The sequence below is a fragment of the Lissotriton helveticus genome, chromosome 10, assembly GCF_964261635.1.
Source record: "Lissotriton helveticus chromosome 10, aLisHel1.1, whole genome shotgun sequence".
NCBI lineage: Eukaryota > Metazoa > Chordata > Amphibia > Caudata > Salamandridae > Lissotriton > Lissotriton helveticus.
The window spans coordinates 1,105,144,867-1,105,166,493 of record NC_136071.1 but is presented as its reverse complement, the minus strand read 5'-3'; the positions used below and the strand labels follow the sequence as shown (position 1 = coordinate 1,105,166,493).

The 21,627-nt window shown below is 45.5% G+C and overlaps 1 protein-coding gene across 1 annotated transcript in view; it reads right to left on the bottom strand.

Annotated features, from left to right (window-relative positions):
* Nucleotides 1–18,448: 18,448 nt before the first annotated feature.
* Nucleotides 18,449–21,627, bottom strand: part of BFSP2 (beaded filament structural protein 2) — a 37,114-nt gene continuing 33,935 nt past the window's right edge. The window contains exons 6-7 of the mRNA XM_078664439.1: nt 20,821–21,041; nt 18,449–18,895 (exon numbers count right to left, since the gene is read on the bottom strand). Of these exons, the coding sequence (XP_078520565.1) occupies nt 18,892–18,895; nt 20,821–21,041 (225 nt within the window). The 3' untranslated portion in view covers nt 18,449–18,891. The remainder of the gene's footprint in view (nt 18,896–20,820; nt 21,042–21,627) is intronic.

The following is a 21,627-nucleotide window of genomic DNA, read 5'->3' as shown; positions in this document are numbered from 1 at the left end:
TGTTGTGTGATTATCCGGCCTGCTACTGCTCGCCAGGAAATTCGCGAGCCATCAACATTGGTCAGACTGGGTGACTTTTGCTTGGCCAGTCGGTTTCATGCTACATTTTGTTTGCTCTATTCCTACCACAGTTTACTCTTCTGACGGGTCTTATGTCACAGTGCTCTGACACCTTCGGGTACAATCAGCGCTTTATAAAACACATAGAATACAATGGGATAGAATTAGTCGTACATATATAGGTATCCAGACACATTGCGCTGGATTACTGACTCATCTGCGAAAGTAGCGTACACCTACGGAGGATGAGTGTGCAGAACGAGTGCCATGGAATTCAGAGCTGTTTACAAGGTCGTACAAACAGAAATGTAGGGATCTACACTATCGCAGGGGTGAATATGGTACACACGCTCAAATTACACACACTCGGACTGTGACAGTTCAGAGTTGGGAATAGTGCAGGCTGTTTCATGTGCACCATGTTTGTAAAACTTTGGCACGGTGATTACAAGTTTCCTGGGATCACCCGGGTGCGGGCGTTAAATACATTCCTTAATAGCCGTGATGCCCGGGTTCCATATGCCTTTTTGTGTTCATCCCTGGGCTCCTTTATTGATGTGCTCCAGGCACTTGCAATATTTTATCCAAGCCATGGTGGCTGCTTAGTTAGCTTACGCAAAGAACGGCCATTGACCTAAGTCAAATTTTGACGCTCTAGAATGACTATCATTGGTGTCTGCTGAGGTGATAGTTAGAACAATCATGGAACCATTCACGAATAAGGTATAACCAATGGCTTATTGCACTGTGGAGGTAAGCACCATATGAGGTGCTGTTGACTATTCGAGGGGGGGCATTGCACCAGTCCAAACATTGCACCTGTCCATAGGACCCTTCATGGATGATAGGTTAAAGTCAACATTATTAGTGAGCCATCCTAGGGTTAGCTGTATTGCGTGCAGCCTTCAGCCAAGTCATGAGGGAATATAGAGCAGCTTGTTTTACCAGTCTTTAATCTCAGGAATGAGTAAATGGAAAAGAACAGGGGTATGCCAACGAATAGGTGTATTTGTACTAAACACACCCCTTTAGTTCAGTCAGTAACCTTAGTTCACACACAAGTAAATTGGCACAAGATACGTTGAGCCTCTGATGAGATTTGAGGCGAATATTTACAGTGTGGAAACTTATATAGCACACTGTAATTTTAGCACCATATACGTTGAGCTCTAGGGGGGTACCAAAGCCACGTATTAATAACATGGTGGAGGAACCTCGAATGGCATAGAGGCAGGGCCTAGAGCCTTTGGACAGACTACTTGGGGTCCTGATAGTGATACACACCCTGATGTCGCACCTAAAAGGTGCCCAAGAGCCTGGTTGCGGCATCAGATAGTTCTGGGGATCCATGTGATCATGTCTGGTTGGCTGGGATGATATCTCCCAGAAGCCAAAGTGGCGAGCGGAAACGGTCCTTGGGCCAGCGTATGGCCTGGCGGAGATGGGGCTGTGCTAATTCTTTTAGCTAAAGACTGGGATGCTGCACTGTTAAGTAGGCTGTCTTGTTTTACACATAAGATTCTATGCATGAAGACGTGGGTAGAAAACCAGGATTAAGAGGCGATGTCCTCGCCCGCAGCACAACTTTCTCGTGTAACAATGATGGTGAAAATGGGAGGCCAATTTTACAGCCTACCAGGGTTAACATTTTCCGTGGACGTGTTAATGTGTGGTGGCCTGGCACTAAGATTATCTAAAACTTAGCGACTGATGGTAATGTAAGTTTAATGCGTGTACAGCAGTTATTGCCGGAACACTAATGGTGTGTGTCTATCTTTCCAATTTATGTATGACCGGGTCCATGGTGAATACCTGGAGTGCCCCACATTACAATGGCTGCAACAGGTGGACAGCACAAGGGATACTTACGTCAGTCACGGCTGGGTCCATGGCGGATATCGGAGGAGTGCTCCGCACCGCAACATCAACAGCTGGTGGACAAAAAATGGGAAGCAAACGTCGAGAAAGAGGACACCAAGGGCCCAGGTATTCCTGGCAGGTGTAAGTGCTACCCATTCCCTACGGTGGAAGTGGGAATTTGTCACCCATGTTTTCTGGTCTTTTCCTGGTGGCTGCAGTTTTCTCAAACCTGTCACGCAGGGGAGGGACTCATCACCAGAGGTGGTGGAGCTACAATGGGCCAGCACAAACAACAAGCTGGACGCAGGACAGGGAAGAGTTGGTTGGAGGGTCTGTGCCATGGTCAGTTCAGGAGCTTCTTTCAGGGACTTATAGCTCAGCAGCCCGACCTCCTGTCAGCGGTGATACTTCACCTAGGGGGGGGCTGAATTGGCCACACTGGGGAGGCGAATACTCATTGATGGGTTCTTCTCCACTGTGGGTGGGTCTTCAGGACTTGGGTGGCACGGTAGTAGGGTCTCAACTTATCCCGGGGTGGCAGGGACTCGGTCAGGGTGTTGAATCACTCGATAAAGGGGATCAACACACAGTGGGACAAAGTAGTTCAAGCCCCCACTCGGCTTGCAGATGATCCAACATGGGTGTATTGGTTCTACCTGGTAATGGGTGTATTGGCTCTGCCTGGTAACGGGAGTCCATGTGACGGAGGAAGGGAGGGTCCTGTGGTCTGATGATGTCGGGGCCTGGCTGGAAGGGGTTACTAAAGGGAGAACTTTGTCGGGTAGACCTAGGCAGGGGGAGGCCAGATCGTCGGTTAACAATGCTGGCCTGTGGCGGTAAGGTCATTATCGGTGAGCACATATTTGAGGTCTGAGGGGGCGGGCATCATCCTATGGAGGTTCCCGCCCAGGGGGAGGAGCCTGCGGGCCACTCCCACAACTCCAGGGGCAAGGTAATAGATGCTGCAAAGCAAAGGAGCGCGGGTAGGAGTAGTTCACGCTTTCCTTAGGCTGGTAGCCACCCCGCGCGCGTGGACTCATGACGCCACCGGCGCAGAGTAAGGGCCCTCCTTTAGTGGGTAAATGGAGTTCAGGGCGTAGACCGGGCAATTCCCGGGGTAACACTGCGCATGCGCACATCCAGAGGGGAGGCGCAGCTTGTAGGACCTGACACCGGTAGTGACCCTGCCATATGGCCAGAAATGTACAAAAATTCTAGATGAGGATGTTTAGTATAAGTTAGGCAACAACATGTATTAGAGTTTTGTTAAAGTCAGGCTCTCAAACTTGTTGCTAAGAAGTATGTACCTAAATGTCCTGCTGAATTTTTGTATAAATTGGTGATTATGCAATTAAAACCTTTTTTAATTTTATACTTTAATAAATACGGCCGGGCGACTAACGCCCGCCTTCCAAAAAGTAAAGACGTCTCGTGTCCACGTTCCTGGGTATTGGGTGCCGGATTGGGGGGGAGGCGGCAGCTAGTCGCTGACCATGTGAAAAGGGGGGGCCCTCGGCCCCCCCGCACGCATGGCGGCGCGGCGACCGTCGCCCCCACTCTCTCCTTTGTCGCCATTCGGCGGTGGGGGCGTGCCCTGGGGGGCGCGGCCCACCGCCGGTTGGCTGGCGGCCTCCCTGACCCGGATCCTGGGAAGTGGGTCCGGGTCAGGGGGGGCGGGCGATAGGAGGGGCCACCTGGCCCCTCGAGAATAAAGAGATAGGGAGCGCCCAGGAGACCCCCTTGTCCCTGGACGCTCCCTCGCCGTAACGGTGTGCCCCGCGCTCGGGGCTTCTTTGTTTTCCCACCCACCATCCCTTGGAACAAAAGTTTTGTAGCAGTTTTTTATGTCTGGTTGAATGGTAAGTTTTGAGGGTACGGTCCACGGGTCTCACAGGATAACAGAGATGGAACTGTTGGTATATTGTTGATGCTTTTGTCTAGGAATTTTATCCCTTTTTAGCAAAACAGGTGTGAAGTGAATTGTATTTGAAGCCATGTGTCTTTAGGCCTTTTTTCCTTTGTAGCTATACGTTGATACTGTTATTTAGCGAAACATGTCTGAAGCAAATTGTATTGCAATGCCATGTGTCGTTAGGCCTTTTTTCCCTTTGTAGCTATACGTTGATACTGTTATTTATTAGCCAGTGTAGCTGTCCTTTAGAATTTTTTCCCATAGGCCGTCGTATTTATTAGGTATGGGGCATGCGGTAAGGTCATTATCGGTGAGCACATATTTGAGGTCTGAGGGGGCGGGCATCATCCTATGGAGGTTCCCGCCCAGGGGGAGGAGCCTGCGGGCCACTCCCACAACTCCAGGGGCAAGGTAATAGATGCTGCAAAGCAAAGGAGCGCGGGTAGGAGTAGTTCACGCTTTCCTTAGGCTGGTAGCCACCCCGCGCGCGTGGACTCATGACGCCACCGGCGCAGAGTAAGGGCCCTCCTTTAGTGGGTAAATGGAGTTCAGGGCGTAGACCGGGCAATTCCCGGGGTAACACTGCGCATGCGCACATCCAGAGGGGAGGCGCAGCTTGTAGGACCTGACACCGGTAGTGACCCTGCCATATGGCCAGAAATGTACAAAAATTCTAGATGAGGATGTTTAGTATAAGTTAGGCAACAACATGTATTAGAGTTTTGTTAAAGTCAGGCTCTCAAACTTGTTGCTAAGAAGTATGTACCTAAATGTCCTGCTGAATTTTTGTATAAATTGGTGATTATGCAATTAAAACCTTTTTTAATTTTATACTTTAATAAATACGGCCGGGCGACTAGCGCCCGCCTTCCAAAAAGTAAAGACGTCTCGTGTCCACGTTCCTGGGTATTGGGTGCCGGATTGGGGGGGAGGCGGCAGCTAGTCGCTGACCATGTTTGTGTGACGTGGAAGTGTACGCTGTTGAGTGAAAATTGTGTTGAGTGGTATTATGAAGCATGGTGTGAAGTATAGTTATGTGGAATGTTGCTACGTGGCATAGATTGGATTTATGTGGAGTGTATTTATGCTATATGGAGTAGAGAATAATTATGTGGAGGTAAATTATGTAGTGCTGAGGGGTATTATGTGGAGTGTAATTATGTTGTGTGATGAATTGTGTGGGGATGAATTTTGGAATTGTGTGACGTGTGGAATTATGTGGCATGGTGTGGTGTATAATTGTGCGAAGTAGAATTATGCAGCATGTTACAGAGTTGTATTTTGTGGAGGGTAAATATATCTTTTGCAGCTAAGTGTAAATATGTTGTGTGAACAGTGGCGGCTGGTGAGTTTTGAAAGTGGGAGGGCGTAACAATTGGGGAATGAGTGTTATATCGCGAGTGAGAAAACAAACAACCCCAACTGAGAACATTTGGGATGAGGGGGGTTCCACCCCAAGAATAATTTTAGATAATGAGCGGTAAAAGAGAGATGGGAGGAAAGGATAGTGTGTGAAGGGGGCAGTCTGCTGAGAGAAGGTGCGGGCCCAGGAAGGAGGAGGTGTTAGAAGGAGGGGAATATAAAGGGGAGATGAAGATGGGAGAAAACACAAGTGTAATTAGGAGAGGGACGAGCAAGAAGGAGGGCGTAGTGTAAAAAGGCTAAAGTATGTAATAGAAAGAGACCTGGGAGAGTGGGACATTGTAAAAGTGTTAGGAAGGAGGGAGAAAGCAAGTGCGTAAGATGTATGGAAGACTTGGTGGAGAGAGAGACCGGCGGGTCTAATGACTAGTCATAGAGATAGGGGAATGGACAGCCGAGAAGAAGCAGAGAGATGGAGAGAAGATAGGGAAAAATGTGGCAGAAAGAAGAGGAGTTATAGGCAAGTGAAGGAGCAGTGGAGAGTGAGTGAAAGCTTGGAGAGCATGAGTGAGGGTGTAGCGGTAGAGAGTAGGGATGAGCGGGAGTACAAACGTGGAGAGAGTGGAGGCAGAGGGGGATGGGATTCAGCAGTTCCTGGTACAATGCGATTGGCGGTTAGTCAAGAAGCAGATGAGCGGCCCCTCTTACTGAATCTCTGTGCATTACTAAATATTAACTGCCCTTGTCTGGCACTGTGTGCCCTGCCAACTCTGGTACAGCACTGTGCACAAGATCAGCCTCTATGCAGCTTTGTGCAGACAGTCAACGTTTGTAAAAAATAGCGCGTCTGAGTTAGTTAATACCTGTACCAAGTTATAAAGCTCATAAGTGTCTGTGTGTGTATCCCTGCATGTGCTGAGGTGTCACTTCATCATGGTGGGGAATAAAGTCTAGATTTTGCATTAAACAACTATATATTGTATTTCAATCACCAAAACCCTTTTATTTTGAGCACTCTAAGGATCACACATCAAAAAAGTGATTGGCCTTCGGTATGCTTCTGGCAGTGATGTACTGTATGTAACAGGCACATTTTCACAACTGGACAGTTCACTGCTGGGAAGAGCAGAGAGTAACTGTTTGCAGTGATGGGGGCGGGGACAAAGGAGGTGCTGTGCTTCGATAAATGACCCTAACACTATACTCACAGCCATGAAGGCTAGGTGTGGTCGACAACAAATCCATCAGCTTTTAAAAAAGATCATATGAATAATCACTTCTTGACAGTTTCCATTTGGCAACCATTTAACTCATGAGTAACTTTCACCATCAATCTATGTCCTGCATCTATTTGAATTCAGCATAGTTCTTAGGTCGGCTGATCTTTAGTTTTTGCCTATGTCTTCGCCTACTGTCTTTAAAATGCGTCAGTGGACTAATAGCACCCACTGTAGAGATCTGTGTGAAAACTGAAGACTACAGCTTCACATCTTGCAGTGCCTACTAAACGTTGCATCTTTCCAAGGTTGATTCAGAGTTAGTTAACAATAATAATACTATTAGTGCCTAAAGATGGAACAAATCGTGAAGTGTGCCTTTGTGACAGTACTAATTATTCCGCACACTGGTGCCCTGGCATGTAGGTTTTAACTCTATAAAACCTAGACTAAATGAAATAAATGATAGTGTGATGAATCTGCCAGACAACTCACAGAATCACAGTTGGCACAGCGTGCCCTGAATTCATTCCAGTGGATTGGACATTATCTAAATAGTATTCCATCCATTTATTTTGGCCTTTTAAACTTCAGTACAAAAATATTTTACTGGAAAAAGAGCTGGTATGGACGCGACTTCTTAAAATAATTAAACACAGTCGCGGTTTGCAATACTCGCGGAGGGTCGCGAGGGGGCCGGGGTAGTTGAAAATTAGAATAAAAACGTACCTGACCGGGTCCGCTCTGCCTCTGCTCCTGGGCCGGGGTCCAGCATTGGCGCTCTTCAACAGGAACAGCTGCGTCACTGGCAACCCCTCTCAGCCAAGACTGACGCTGCTCCAGCAGTGCCAGGATTGGCTTAGCAGGGATACTCGCTGCCCTGCCGCCCATTAGGAGACCGAGGGTTGTGGCATTGATCAACCCTTGCTCTCCTAATGCGCAGCCGCCAGCCACAGCTAACACTAGTGCGCGATGTAATGTGTGCATTATGCTGTGGGCACTAGGACGTCCTCGGTCAGGAGGCGGGATGAGGGAGGGACAGAGGAAGAGGAGGAGCATGCCTGAGAAGAGGCAGTTGTGGTCTGAATTAGGAGAAGAGAGGACGTGAAATAAAGATAGGTTGAAACTTGTCTATCTGCGTCTGTGTCCTTTGTAGCTGGGACACTACAGCTGGCGACGAGGGTGGCCAAGACCCAAGCGGTGTGGCTGTATGCCCTGTGGACGTTGGGAGCACTTCACGGGTGCGTGGGGTGCCTAGCGAGGATCTGTTTCGCGCGGTTTGGGAGCCTACTGCGACCGCATTCCCTGAGGCACATCGCGATCCGGGTGCCTACCCCGGTCGCGTCTGATCTGCTGCAGAAATACGGGGTATTGTGAGCCCCCCCGATGTTGGAGTGACGCAGAAGTGCGTGGGGCACCTGTGACACCCCCCCCGACGTTGAGGCATCGCGGAGGTCCCGCGTGGCTGACAGTGTGAGAGCGACCTGGGAGCCCACCCCAGTCGCGTGGTGCCGTGAGTGTCCTCTCTTCCTGCTCCGGTCCCTGGGGATGTCCGGCTGGCTGGAGGAGATGCTGCCGGTGTGTTGAAGGCAAAATCTCGTGGGGCGCGAGAGTTTGTGGCGGCCATCTTTAAGTCAGGCGCCTGCACCAATCCCCTGTGAGGGAGTACCGGTGGCCATTTTGGAGTCAGGCAGAGTCCCTAAAAGGCATTAAGCATTGGAACTGTAACAGAAAACATCAGGAAAAGCATCAAGCATTGGTAAACGTAACAGAAAAACATCAGAAAATCATTAAGCATTGGCAAATACATTGGAAAGATCAGAAATTCATCAAGCCTTGGTAAATTCATCTGTGAACTAGGAAATTCTTCAAGCATTGGCAAATAAAAAAAAAAAAAAAAACTGAAATTGATCAAGCACTGGTACGTTCGACTAATAAGCTGGACAATCGTCAGGCACTGGTGAAAGGCAACCGAGCGGTTTCAAATACGGCAGGGGTGTGCTCTCTTGCGTACTGGTTGAATCAAGCCCTCGCCAGTTCATCAGGTATGTCCAATGGAGATTTGGAGTGTGCTTCATCCGAAGCAACGGAAGGAGCTGTCGTCTCAGTTGGTGGACAGACGTGACAGAAGGACACTTCCTCACCATGGCTACCTCACCACCTCGTCAAGCGCAAGGCAATGCTGGACAGATGGCCGTGCTTGGAGTGTCGTTTCTGCGTACACCTGAACCTTTGGCCCTCGAAACAGGAGGAGGTATGGGTCTTCGTGGGAAGGAGTGGCTTGAAGATTTTGAAGATTTCATGAAGGGTTCACACGTAACGGAAGCTGGTCAACAGCTGATAGCCCTAAGGAATCTAATAGGTAAAGATGTCGGCAAAATCATAAGGGAATTACCTGCGGCTGATGCGGCATCTTATGCTGATGTGTGTGAAGCGTTGAACCGAAAATTCTTGCACAAAAGGAACATTGACTATGAGAGTTACACGTTTAACTTAGTTGCTCAGGAAAAGGAACAGCCCATGTGCGCTTTCATCACACGTCTCAGATGATTGGCACGGTATTGCGAGTTTGATTCTTTCTCGACGGAAGATGCCCTTCGTCTGAGAGTCATCGAAGGCTGTCAGTCAGAGTCACAGCGGCGGAAGCTGTTAAAGAAGAGCTACTCGCTGGATGAAATAGATGAGATGACACGGGTGCATGATCAGGCTGAAGAACATGCCAAAAAGATGGAAGTGAAAAGCGTGAACAAGCTTTCAGACTTCAATCTCGCAACACACGCAGATACTCTCCGGCGAAACCGAGGTCATCTCGGTCCAAAATACAACAGCAATCTGTGAACCGACGACGTCGCAGCTCCAGTCGAAATAACAGACGGCGGGAGCGCCATCTCAAATGCTACCGCTGTGGCTATGACTTTCCTCACTCAGATGGATGTCCCGCCATGGGTCAAAAATGCAGGAAGTGTGGTGGAGAGAACCACTTCGAGAACGTATGTGGAACCTACCGGAAGGACAAACAGAGAGATCAGGAAAGATCCTCTCGACAATCGAGCACATGTCACCATGTCAAAGCAGTACGTGATCATAGAGACTCGTCAACGGGATCATCACGCTCCAGCTGTCAGTCCCGTCGGAGTTACCGATCCTGACGTACTTCGTCTCAAGACTCAATGTCACTGTCTCCCATCTCGCAGGACAGCGAGGAATATATATGTATGGTTGCTGACCCCGATCGTCTGAAGAAATTCCCTCGGCTCAGCATTCAGGTTGGCACGCACTGGACCACATTTGTGATGGACAGTGGAGCCTCGCTTAACTACATACCAGTGGCGGAATATCAGAGGATGAAGCCACCACCACAACTAAGTCCTGCACATGTGAGAGTCTACACTTGGATGTCCAAAAAGCCACTCCCCTGCTTGGGAAAATTTTCAACACATCTCACATATCAAGATCGCACCATTCCTGCCTATATTCATGTCATCAAAGGGCCAGAGGCTGACTGCCTTCTGAGTCTCCCGACTGCCGAGTGGCTGAGACTAGTGGACATTCTGTACAAGGTGGATGATGAACTTGATATGGTTCAGAAATTTCCCAAATTATTTGCTGGCCTGGGAAAGATGGCTCACTGTCAGATTCGATTACACATCACCGAACAAATAGCTCCAATAGCCCAACACCATAGATGGATTCCTTTTCATCTACAACAAGCGGTTGAACAGGAACTACAGGATCTACTACAAGCTGGCATCATTGAAAGGACGGAAGGACCTACACCCTGGGTCTCTACCATAGTCGTCGTGCCAAAGAAGGGTGAAACTGACAAAGTCCGTCTGTGTGTTGATACGAGGGCGCCCAACAACGCCATTAAACGGGAAAGACACCCCGGGCCACATATCAGTGACATGATTGCATCACTTAACGGAGCAAAGATATTTTCCAAACTTGATCTTAATAAAGGGTACCACCAACTAGAGCTGCAGGAGCAGTCACGTTACATTACGACTTTCTCTACGCACATTGGTCTCTTCAGGTATAAGAGACTCGGCTTTGGCGTGTCTTTTGCCGCTGAAATTTTTCAAGAAGCCATTTGAAAAACGATTCATCACATCCCTAACGCACTAAATTACAGTGACGATATCCTGGTGTACGGGTCCACGACACAAGAACACGTCATTGCCTTGGAACGAGTCTGTCATGCATTAATGGAAGCCAACCTCACGCTAAATAAAGCAAAGTGTGAGTTCCATAAGTCCACGTTGAAGTTCTTTGGCCATATTTTCTCACAGGCGGGGATGAGACCGGATCCAGACAAAGTGGCTGCTTTGAATGATACCCCCAGTCCTCGTGATGCTGGAGATGTTCGCTCCTTTCTAGGGATGGCCAGTTACTGTGCCCGGTACATCCAGGACTATGCAACCATCAGTTATCCCCTGAGACAACTCACCAAACAAGGTCACCCGTTCAAATGGTCTGCGGGCTGTGAACAAGCTTTCAACGAAATTAAAGCGGCTGTGGAGTCAGCTGACAACATGGCTTACTTTGATCCGAAGAAGAATACCGAGATCACTATTGACGCTAGTCCCGTGGGGCTGGGAGCTATTCTAGCTCAATATGACTCCGAAAGTGACCAACGATACATAATTGCCTATGCCAGCAGAAGCCTGACTGAGACGGAGAAAGCATACTCACAGCCCGAGAAAGAAAGCTTGGCTGTTGTGTGGGCCTGTGAGCACTTCCACATCTTTATATATGGAAAACACTTCACATTAATTACCGATCACCAGGCCCTCATTACTATCTTTGGCAACCCTAGAGCTAAGATGCCACCAAGACTAGAACGCTGGGGTCTTCGCCTTCAAGAATACACTTACACGATTGTGCACAAGCCTGGAAAATCGGAAAACCCTGCTGATTACATGTCAAGGCATCCCAAAGAGACAACCAAGTCCAGCCCATCCGTGGCCGAAGAATATGTATGCTTTGTGGTAGATCAGGCTCGGCCGCCAGCCATCACACAGGAATCCATCCTGGATGCCACTCTTGAAGATGTCACCCTACAAGACGTAAAGCGTCGCATACACAACAGTGACTGGAGGCACTTAGATGACAACCCTTCCAACAGTTCAATTGACAGACAGGAACTTGCCGCTTTCAAGCACGTGAAGGAGGAACTGTCGGTAGCCACCAATGGCCTGCTCTTACGAGACAATCGAATAGTTATCCCAAGACACTTACGGCAAGGCATTATTAATCTGGCACATGAAGGCCACAGAGGCATCGTAGCCACCAAGAGAGCACTGAGGGAACGGGTCTTGTTCCCAGTGCTAGACCAAATGGTAGAGCTCACATTGAAGGACTGTCCCCAATGTCAACTGGTTAGTCGACCTGATCCTCCCGCACCACTGCAAATGTCCCAATTGCCGGAGGGTGTGTGGCAGCATGTTGCTGTAGACTTTTTTGGTCCATTTAAATCTGGACAATATATCCTGGTCATCATGGATGAGTATTCACGTTTTCCTATTGCCCAACTTGTTGCGTCTACAAAAGCATCCAGCACCATACCTGTCTTGGATGAAGTGTTCGCCGCCTGGGGCATTCCCAAAATAGTAAAAACAGACAATGGGCCTCCATTCAACAGTCAAGACTTCACGGATTTTGCCAAACATCTTAATTTCAAACATCGCAAAATTACACCTCTGTGGCCTCAGGCCAATGGGATGGTAGAACGATTTATGTCAACATTAAAGATAGCCATTCAACAGGCTGAACTGTCACGGAAAGACACCCAAATGGTGTTCAATGAAGTTTTGCGAGCCTACAGAAACACGCCCCATTCCACTACTGGCAAGTGCCCCGCGACCTTGATGTTGGGCCGGCCGGTGCGCACCAGAATACCCATGGTTGACTGGAATGCTGGAGCAGTGTCACAAGACTCTGATCTAGATGACATAGCTGTCACTGACCGACTCAATAAGGAAAAAATGAAGACTTATGCGGATCGCCGTCGGCGAGCAGTACCCTCCCTGATTCATGAAGGCGAGTGGGTACTAGTAAAACAAGAACAGCAAAGGAAAACAGACTGTCGTTATCATGAAAATACACTAGTAGTCACCAAACAAAAATTTACTATGATCACTAAGGAATCGGATGAGAAAAGAATCACCCGGAATGTGGCGCACTTTCAGACATGCAGCCCTCAAGTCAAAGAACTGCTGACTGGTCTTGTCAATAGAGAAATGATACCTAATCAGGCTGAAACCAATGACCAGATGTCGAGAGTGATCTCTGATGGAAGAGAATCTGACGGTCCAGAAGTCCATACCCGTCCCCACCAAATCATTAAGAAACCGAGTCGTCTGTTTGAAGAACTGTAACTATGTGCCATTTCTTTTTTTTGCTAAATGTTGAAAGAAGTCCGGACTAGCTCATTTTGTTAAGAAAGGGGGAGATGTAATGTCTGCATTATGCTGTGGGCACTAGGACGTCCTCGGTCAGGAGGCGGGATGAGGGAGGGACAGAGGAAGAGGAGGAGCATGCCCAAGAAGAGGCAGTTGTGGTCTGAATTAGGAGAAGAGAGGACGTGAAATAAAGATAGATTGACACTTATCTATCTGCGTCTGTGTCCTTTGTAACTGGGACACTACACGCATGACTGGACTGGTCGGAAAAATTCTCCGACCTAAACCCAACATGTGCAGTTGTGCTGCTGCCTGCTATGTGCTCCGCGCCACCCCCTGGTCTGACAATGCATGTCAGTCAGCATGACGCCGGACTGCCCACCCCCTTCAGATTCTGAAGGGGGTGGGCAGTTCGGCGTCATGCTAAATTGGGCACTTCAGCGCTGTGGTGTCATCGTGTTGGAATCTTAGATCCCGGCTTCTCCATGCAGAGCTTCAGTTTTTGCACATCTCTTCCCGCAGGGAGGTGGATGTTATCCCGGGTCACAAAATCACCCACTCCAGAGCTCCGGTGCCCTTCTCAAGCCCCTAACGCCAGTCAGGAACCAGTCCTTGCAGATGTCGCACTCGAAGCGGCTGACATTGTAGGGCTGCCGGTGCATGGTGCGAGCGCCTGCAACAAATCCTCGAGAGACCTAACTTTATGGACACACTACAGAAATATGGAAAAATGTTGTGGCATAGAAAAGGGACATTCATTACAGGACTACCACAGAGGCAGCTGCATAACAAAAATTACTGCTTCGCGTTTAGGAGACAGGGGAAGCACCAGGAAACAGACGGCGGCCACATGGAAGTAATACCACACCAGCATTGATTAGCAGCACTGGTACCCGAGGAGGCGCAATGCCTGTTATGCTTGATTTTGCATTTCAGTGCGGTGATGCGGATCACCACAATGAAATGCGTTAGTCTAACACCAGATGCGTGGTACTTGGCAGGGCTGAATTAGGTGGCGTGGATTTGGCCAAGCTGTGCATGCAAAGGCTTTTATGTCATGGGGTATAAAGTGGACGTTTGTCTATTTTTCTTTGTAAAAATTATATGGGTGGTTTACTTTACCTTCCGGTACATTTCTGAACAATTTGTTAATCTAAATTTTATTGTTGCAAAGTGTGAGTATGCAGGGAAGAACGAGTGTGTGGCAGACATGCAAAAAATCATTCTACGTCTCAGTATTAACTTCCACACTTCTAAGCCGTAATTCCAATCCTAGAATGAGTTACCTGTTTGCTTTAAAATGACAGTTAGTAAAACAAGTAAGTGCTTGTATAAGTAGCACAGGTTTTAAAGGGACTTTTTGTGCAAGGTATTGCTTTTCCCAGTTCAAGGAAGGGATAAAAAACATCTCCAGATAATATTAGGGTTGACTGGATGGTGCGATAGCAGAATATTGATACGCGTGGATCTGGTGAGAACTGCGGGCAGCAAGTGCTTGATACTTTATTTGCATAAGAAAATAATATATATATTTTTTGTTATCCTCCATTAGTTATTAGTAAAGAAGGGGAAAGAGAAGCGTTCACCGACAGCATTCGGTTAGTCTTAGGGAGACAAAGAATGCTGTGGTCTGTGGTATAGGACTATGTATCAGGAGCTGCCATTGGAAGGAAGTGGAAATGCGCTTTAGATGTTGCTGGTATTGATGGTTACTGTGCGAATGCAGACTTTGGTGGGCTGACAGTGGGTGGGGAAATGCTACGTTGTCACTGTAGGTTTAATTACATGAATCGCACATTCTCGCTGGTGTTTGTTCTTGAGGTACTTGCTGACTGGTGCCCAACCATACCTGACAGAACATTTCGCAAATAAAAAAAAAGCGGAAATTAATTTTATTGAGACTGGGTGTGTATTCATCCAAAGATCTTACTCCAAAATGGACACGGGCTTGGCCCACGATGGATTGCCGCCTGTGTGGCCAAGGAGAAGAGTCAGTACTCCACCTACTATGTATTTGCCGGCATTATTACACATACGGAAAACCCTTCTACGGCCACTATTGAAAAAAGAACAAATAAGGACTTGTAGAACTGTTGTAAGCAAATGCCTAGGAGGCTCGACAGTACAACTGGCTTGTAAGGCAATAACGTTTCTGACTATCGCAGCAAAGGAACTGGAAAAGAGGGACTGCCAGTTAGAATTAACTGGGGACACAAAGTGATAAATTGCATCTAAGAATTTGAAGTTCATTTATTTACAGCCCCTCATACTTCACCCTGGCGAAATATTAGGACATTAACAACAGTAGTAGTCTCCAGCCTAGATAAAGTACAAATGAATACTTTTTTCTATTGCAGACTATTAGTTCACAGCACCAAACACTTTATCCTGGAATCACTGGATTCGATCTACGGTACTAGTCTTCTTTTAGATCACCAACCCACTTCTATCCTTTTTAACTTGTTTTATTGTAAATTTTAATGAGATTCATGTTAATTAATGCATTCATATAATCGTCCTTGTAAATTTTAATGAGATTCATGTTAAATTAATGCATTGATATAATCATCCTTGTACATTGTGTATATTGGTGGATGCGCCACCCTTTTATGATTTAAACTAAATCAAATAAAAGTAATTTCAATTAAAAAAAAATTCTGGTGAGAGCCATACAAGTCACCTCATCCTGGATTCTCCAGGTTGTCTCGTTTTGAAAAATGTATAGGTTTTCTAAGTTTCCCTAGGTGCCGACAGAGCTAGGGTTCCAAATCCACAGCTAGGCACATTGCAAAAGAAGTGTCAGTTTATACTGGAAAAATGTGATGTGTCCAGGTTGAGTTTTAGGCCGGTTCCTGTTGCGGGCACTAGGCCTACCGGCAGAAGTGAGGTACAATTTTTTCAAGAGACTTTGGGGAATGCTGGGTGTGTTGAAGTTGGTGGATCCACACAGATTCCAGAACTTTCATCACAGAAATATGAGGAAAATGTGTTTCTTTTACAATGTTTAGGTGTGCAAGGAATTCTGGGTAACAGAACCTGGTGAGAGCCATACAGGTCACCCCATCCTGGGTGCCCTTGGGTATCTAGTTTTCAAAAATGTACAGGGTTGCTAGATTTCTCCAGGTGCTGGCTGAGCTAGGGTCCAAAATCCACAGCTAGGCACATTTCAAAAAAGGGTCAGTTTTCACGGGAAAAATGTGATTTGTCCATGTTGCATTCGGGCCGTTTCCTGTTGCAGGCACTAGCCCTACCTGCACAAGTGAGGTACCATTTGTATCGGGAGACTTTGGGGAATGCTGGGTGTGTAGAAGTTTGTGGATCCACGCAGATTCCAGAACTTTCCATCACAGAAATGTGAGGAAATATGTTTTTTTACAACGTTTGAGGTGAGCAATGAATTCTTGGTAACAGAACCTGGTGAGAACCATACAGGTCACCCCATTCTGGGTTCCCCTAGGTATCTAGTTTTAAAAAATGTACAGGGTTGCTAGGTTTCTCCAGGTGCTGGCTGAGCTAGGGTCTAAAATCCACAGCTAGGCACATTGCGAAAAAGGGTCAGTTTTCACTGGAAAAATGTGATATGTCCATGTTGCATTCCGGCCGTTTCCTGTCGCATGCACTAGCCCTACCCACACAAGTAAGGTACCATTTTTATCAGGTGACTTAGAGGAACACAGACGTGTAGAGTAACTGTTATTACCTATTGACTTTCTATATATTCCAAATGTAAGACAATGTGTAAAAAAGAAGTCACTTTGAAAATGTTCCTATAATTCACATGCTAGAATGGGTACTCACAATTTCAAAGATGTGCAAATAACTACTGCGTAGAAACTCCAAATTTTGTTATAATTTCCGAAATACATAGGTGTCCTTGATACGTATTATTCACTCTATATATTTTTTTTAATGAATTGGTACACAATGAAAAACCATTGCAAGGCGCTGCTAAGATATTGGCTCTGGGTTCCTCGGGTTCTTAGTGAGACTACAAGTCCTACAACCAGAAGGGTTCAGCAAATGTAACGGTATATTGCTTTAAAAAATCTGTCATACGTAGAAAAAGTTACAGGTGTTAACGTTGGCAGAAATGGCTGTTTTTTTCAACTCATTTTCAATATTTCTTATTTTCAACTGTTAGTTTCTACACAAACGAGCTCTTGCTGAATTCAGAATTGTGTCTACTTTTCAGAAATGTATAGCTTTCTGGGATCCATTATTGTTTTCACACCTATTTGTACCACTAACTGGAAGGATGTTGAAAGGACAAAAATTAGCAAAAATAGGCTATGTCCCAGTAAAATGCCAAACATTTGATTTTCTGATAAAAGTCTGCCTGTCCCTGAAAGCTGGGAAGAGGGTGATTTCAGCACCACAAACCCTTTGTCGATACCATTTGCAGGAAAGAAACCAGACGTTTTATTATGCAGCACTTTTCCCCAAAAAATAAATAAATTCTTTGCTGAATTCTGGCTAATTTCTGGGCCCCCTACAGGGGAATCCACAAACCCTAGGTACCTTTGAAATCCTCATGAGGTTTGAAAAAATAGGGCGCAAATTCGGCGTGGATACCTTATGTGGGCAAAAAGTTACAGGGGCCTAAGCGCGAACTACCCCTAATAGCCAAAATAAGGCCTACAAATGGGGGAAAAGACCTAGCAGCCAAAGGGTTGAAGACATGGAGGCTAACATTATCCCACCCTCCTCAACCCTGTATATATATGTATTAAAAAAAAGTAATAAAGGAAAATAAATTAAGGGGAAATTATTATGAATAATAGTGCTGTTTTGATATTTGAAGTTGTTATGAAAGTATTACAGTATGTATTGGATTTGCTAAAAGTATTGAATCTGTTGTTCTGTTATTCTAGAGTCCTATTATGAAAAGAAGGTGAGACAAAGGAAAAATAAGAAGCATGATTCTAGGAGGATAAAGAAGAATTACAGTAAAGAAAAAGTTGTTGCCGCATTTTAAAGAGGAGGAATGTTATGTGCATGGGACTATTTCTGGAGTATTGTGTTCAGGTTCTAGATTGTGTTGAATTGTAGCAGTGGCAATTAAAAGATAATGCATAATGTTAGTCTATTGAAAAAATCATTCTTTCATCTTAATTTCCTTCTCCCTACTTCGAAGAAGAGAGATTGTTGAACATTTTTTATATAAACATGCGTTATCAGTTTATAGCAACAGACCCAGTGAATACAGAAAAAGAACGGTTTATTTACGACTTTCGGGTTGCCTGATAAAAGTAAGAAAACTTCTACAATGACTTTAAGGTAATGGGTAAAAGTAAAACTTTGAAAGGGCATAGGTGATGTTTTTTTAGGATTACACTAAAACTTGTTGGATCCAAGAAAATCCCTGTATTTTTGTAAAACCTTTCCTTTCAAGTTGTTCTGCTTACAGGGTGGCTGACAGACAAGTTTATCAGTCCATCCAGCCGTAAAAGGAGCCAATCATGTCTACAGAATCCTGCTCAGTCACTCCAACACTGGCATTCTTGGTATCCTTTGGATAGCTGGACTACACTTGTCTAAAGAGCTTCATGTTAAACAATAAAATGCACTTTTCATGATAGACAGTCACAACATATCACAAATAGTTCACTGTATGCTATCAAATATATAGCCCAGACTGGTGTTGCTTGTGTTTTTTAATTATAGGCCAGTATCATGTTGACAGTGCAGGAAAACAGAACCCTGTAAGTGGACCTGGGAACTTCAATAGAAGACTTTTATTTGTGGCTTCGGATTTTGGTGAATGATGTCACATTTGTGCCAACCTCTGGACGATTCTTGAACACTTCCGGAGAGCTGCGTCCATTCTGAGTGCTTGCCATCCACACGAAAACAGAGAAGTACAACAGCTTCTGTATGTGCACTGCATGAACGTCAACTGGGGAGAATTGTCTCAGGCAAACAGTCTTCAACACTACATCCTAGTCAAATTGAATCAAAGCAAACTGGCAAAAAAGTTTGCTGTGTTGTTGCACTCAGAAAATCACAGAACCATTCCTCAGGAAGTTTAAATTACATGTTGTATTTCTTCAATATTTTACAGGGACTGGTGTCTGTAGAATCATCTAGAAGTAAAATAAAAAAAAAAGAATGTTAACCAAGGGCCAGTGCACCTCCCAGCTTTGCACATCATTGTTCACAACAGGCATTCCATGGTTCTTTGCAACTGAGGAAAGTGGAAGTGAGTAACGTACTGACCTTCAAGTTGGTAATAATATAGTTAATGTACCTGGTTGGTGAATTACATTCTCATCTGGAATGCAACATAGACTGGAAATTTAGATAATAAGTTAAGTTCAGAGAGAATTAGGCAAACTGCACAGGAAATGTTTTTTTGAGGACTTCAGGAATACTAATTGGTGAAACTGCATGTAGATGGAAATAAGTGTGGCCGGTGAACGTGATGTGAACGAGCCCATTCAATGGTGTGTTATTGGTAGTAAGATAGGTTACCGCCAGGGCATGTTGATGAATGTCGCTAGCTTATGTTCAACATTTCCAGGGGAAAGGAGTCTGGATCCATTCTTCAGGGCTTCTAGTTCCACAGGTCCTGCCCTTTGGAGATCAGGTTTCAACCCCTCTAGTTGTACTGGAGCAAGTTTCCTCCATAGGGGCACAGAGACAAATGTCTGCAAGGGTTCCCTTAAAGAGATGCTTCTTGCACTCCAGGCCACACTGGGCAAAGTCCTGTCACAAGCCAGGTGTCATCTTTGGCTCTTTGGCCTTCAGCCACATTCCTAGGTGAGTTGCCAGTGATTACTCCCCTCAGCCTTCTGCCCCAGAGACAGCCCTATTGTTTCACTGGCAGAGAAACTTTTAATGCTTCATCTAGGATTATTCACTGTCAGCAGTGAAGGTCAGCAGCACAAAGGATGGATTTAATAAAGTTATGTTTCCAAATGTAGGTAGCCTAAAATCAACTAGAATTGGGACAAAATGGAAATATTCAGGGCATATTTATATACAAAGAGTACAAAAAGAATGAATGTGCCTTCTTTGCACTTTTACTAACAGAGGTGAAATGGAAAAGGGACTGTGGTAATGCCTCACTCCAGCTGCCTCTGTATTCCCAATGTTTAAGTACAATTCCCTGCCCCAGATTGACTACAACCAATACATAGGCTTTCTAGTTAAGAACAAGGCATGAGGACTGCCAGTACTCTATACTTTAAGCTTACTCATACATAAATAATGAATGTCTCATGAGAATCCATTGGCTTGGGAAATGCTGGGTTACTCTGAAATGTTACTTCAAGTGTGTTCCAATCACCCATGTTGAAACCTTTCATGTTGTCATGCACAAATCAGGGAATCATGAAGAGCTCACCTAAAAATTATGGACGTCATTTAGGGATCTTCAGAGGTTGCACCTATGACCCCTGGCTTGCCCCTTGTGACCCCTGGCAGTGCATTAGTGACTCCTGGCTACAGAGGTGGCAAAATCAGTGTCTGGAACACAGGGGCAGCTCTTCCTAATGGACGCCGGTTGGGCCTTCACTTTTCTTGTTTTCTGACAATGTTGTTATTACACAAATAGTGAATAATATTGTTTACTGTGTAATTTAAACAAATGGAGTTCAATTAGCTGGAATATGACTCTATTGGGCAGCTAAAGTAAGTAACAAATGCTTTTGGAAGTATGTTGTATGCATGCTTGCGAGTGAGAGTGTGTTTATGTGAGCGTGTAAATGTATGTGTATGTGTGTGTGAGTCAAAGTAAATGTTAAATGGCGTATAATTTCACTTCCCGCTTCCCCTAGCATTTTGGTGAATTGACGCCCATGCTCTAAATAAGGGTTTTATGAAAGCTATGATCTATTTTTAACTCCACCCTTCACCACCTTCCATAACCTCTCACATACTGCGGCCTGACCCCCTGAGATACCTCACATAACTGGGAATAAGGAATAAAGACAAGATGCAAGAATATTTCCACCTCAGCCTAATTACTTAAACAGATATCAAAGGAAGACTTCTAGCTGCAAGCTACCTCCTCTCCTCTCCATCCAGAAGGAAGTGGTAGGCGGAAATCTCCTTTTCCAGCTGCATCTTGTTGCTGAGCAGGTTCTCGCGGTCTCTCTGCTGCTGCTCGGTGTCTCTGCGGATCTCTTCCAGCTCAGCTTCCAGCTTGGAGATGACGGAGCCCAGGTTCTGCAGCTCGATGTCGTGCCAGTGCCTCGCGTCATGCAGGGAGTTCTCCAATCCCCTTTTCTGTAACAATACAGGTAATCATATTAAATCCATTTGGAAAAAGTAGCCATACAGTCATTGAACATCACAAGTACATAAACATTTGTGTGTATCAACACTCATTGTTAAACTACAGAATCATCTAATGTAATACAAAGGGAGGCTAATTATCCATAAAATATCATCCTATTACCATAGCTTACTTAATTTATTCATTTGTTTCATTGCTGATATTGCAGTAAGCAAGACTGAAAAAGCTGCAGTAATAAAGACAGCAAGTCTGAATCTTGTAAAGTCCATCCTTGGCATTAAATGCTTACCATATATTCTTTGTTTCTTATAATAAGCACAAAAACTTAATGCATTGTTGTAGGCAAGGGCCATTTATCAGAAGAGCAAATGTTATCACTCTACTATATATCTCATGTGAATCAATAGCACGCTAATAAGAAATCTAACTTTCTCTAACAATTGTCTGCCATAGTGGTTTTTGTTTTATAATCCAGACCCAAAGTTGTGTTAACCATTGGTTCTTTTTAACTCTATTTGTTCCGAGGAGGTAACACTTATAGTCATATACATTTGGTTAGACCAGTCTTAGGTGCAT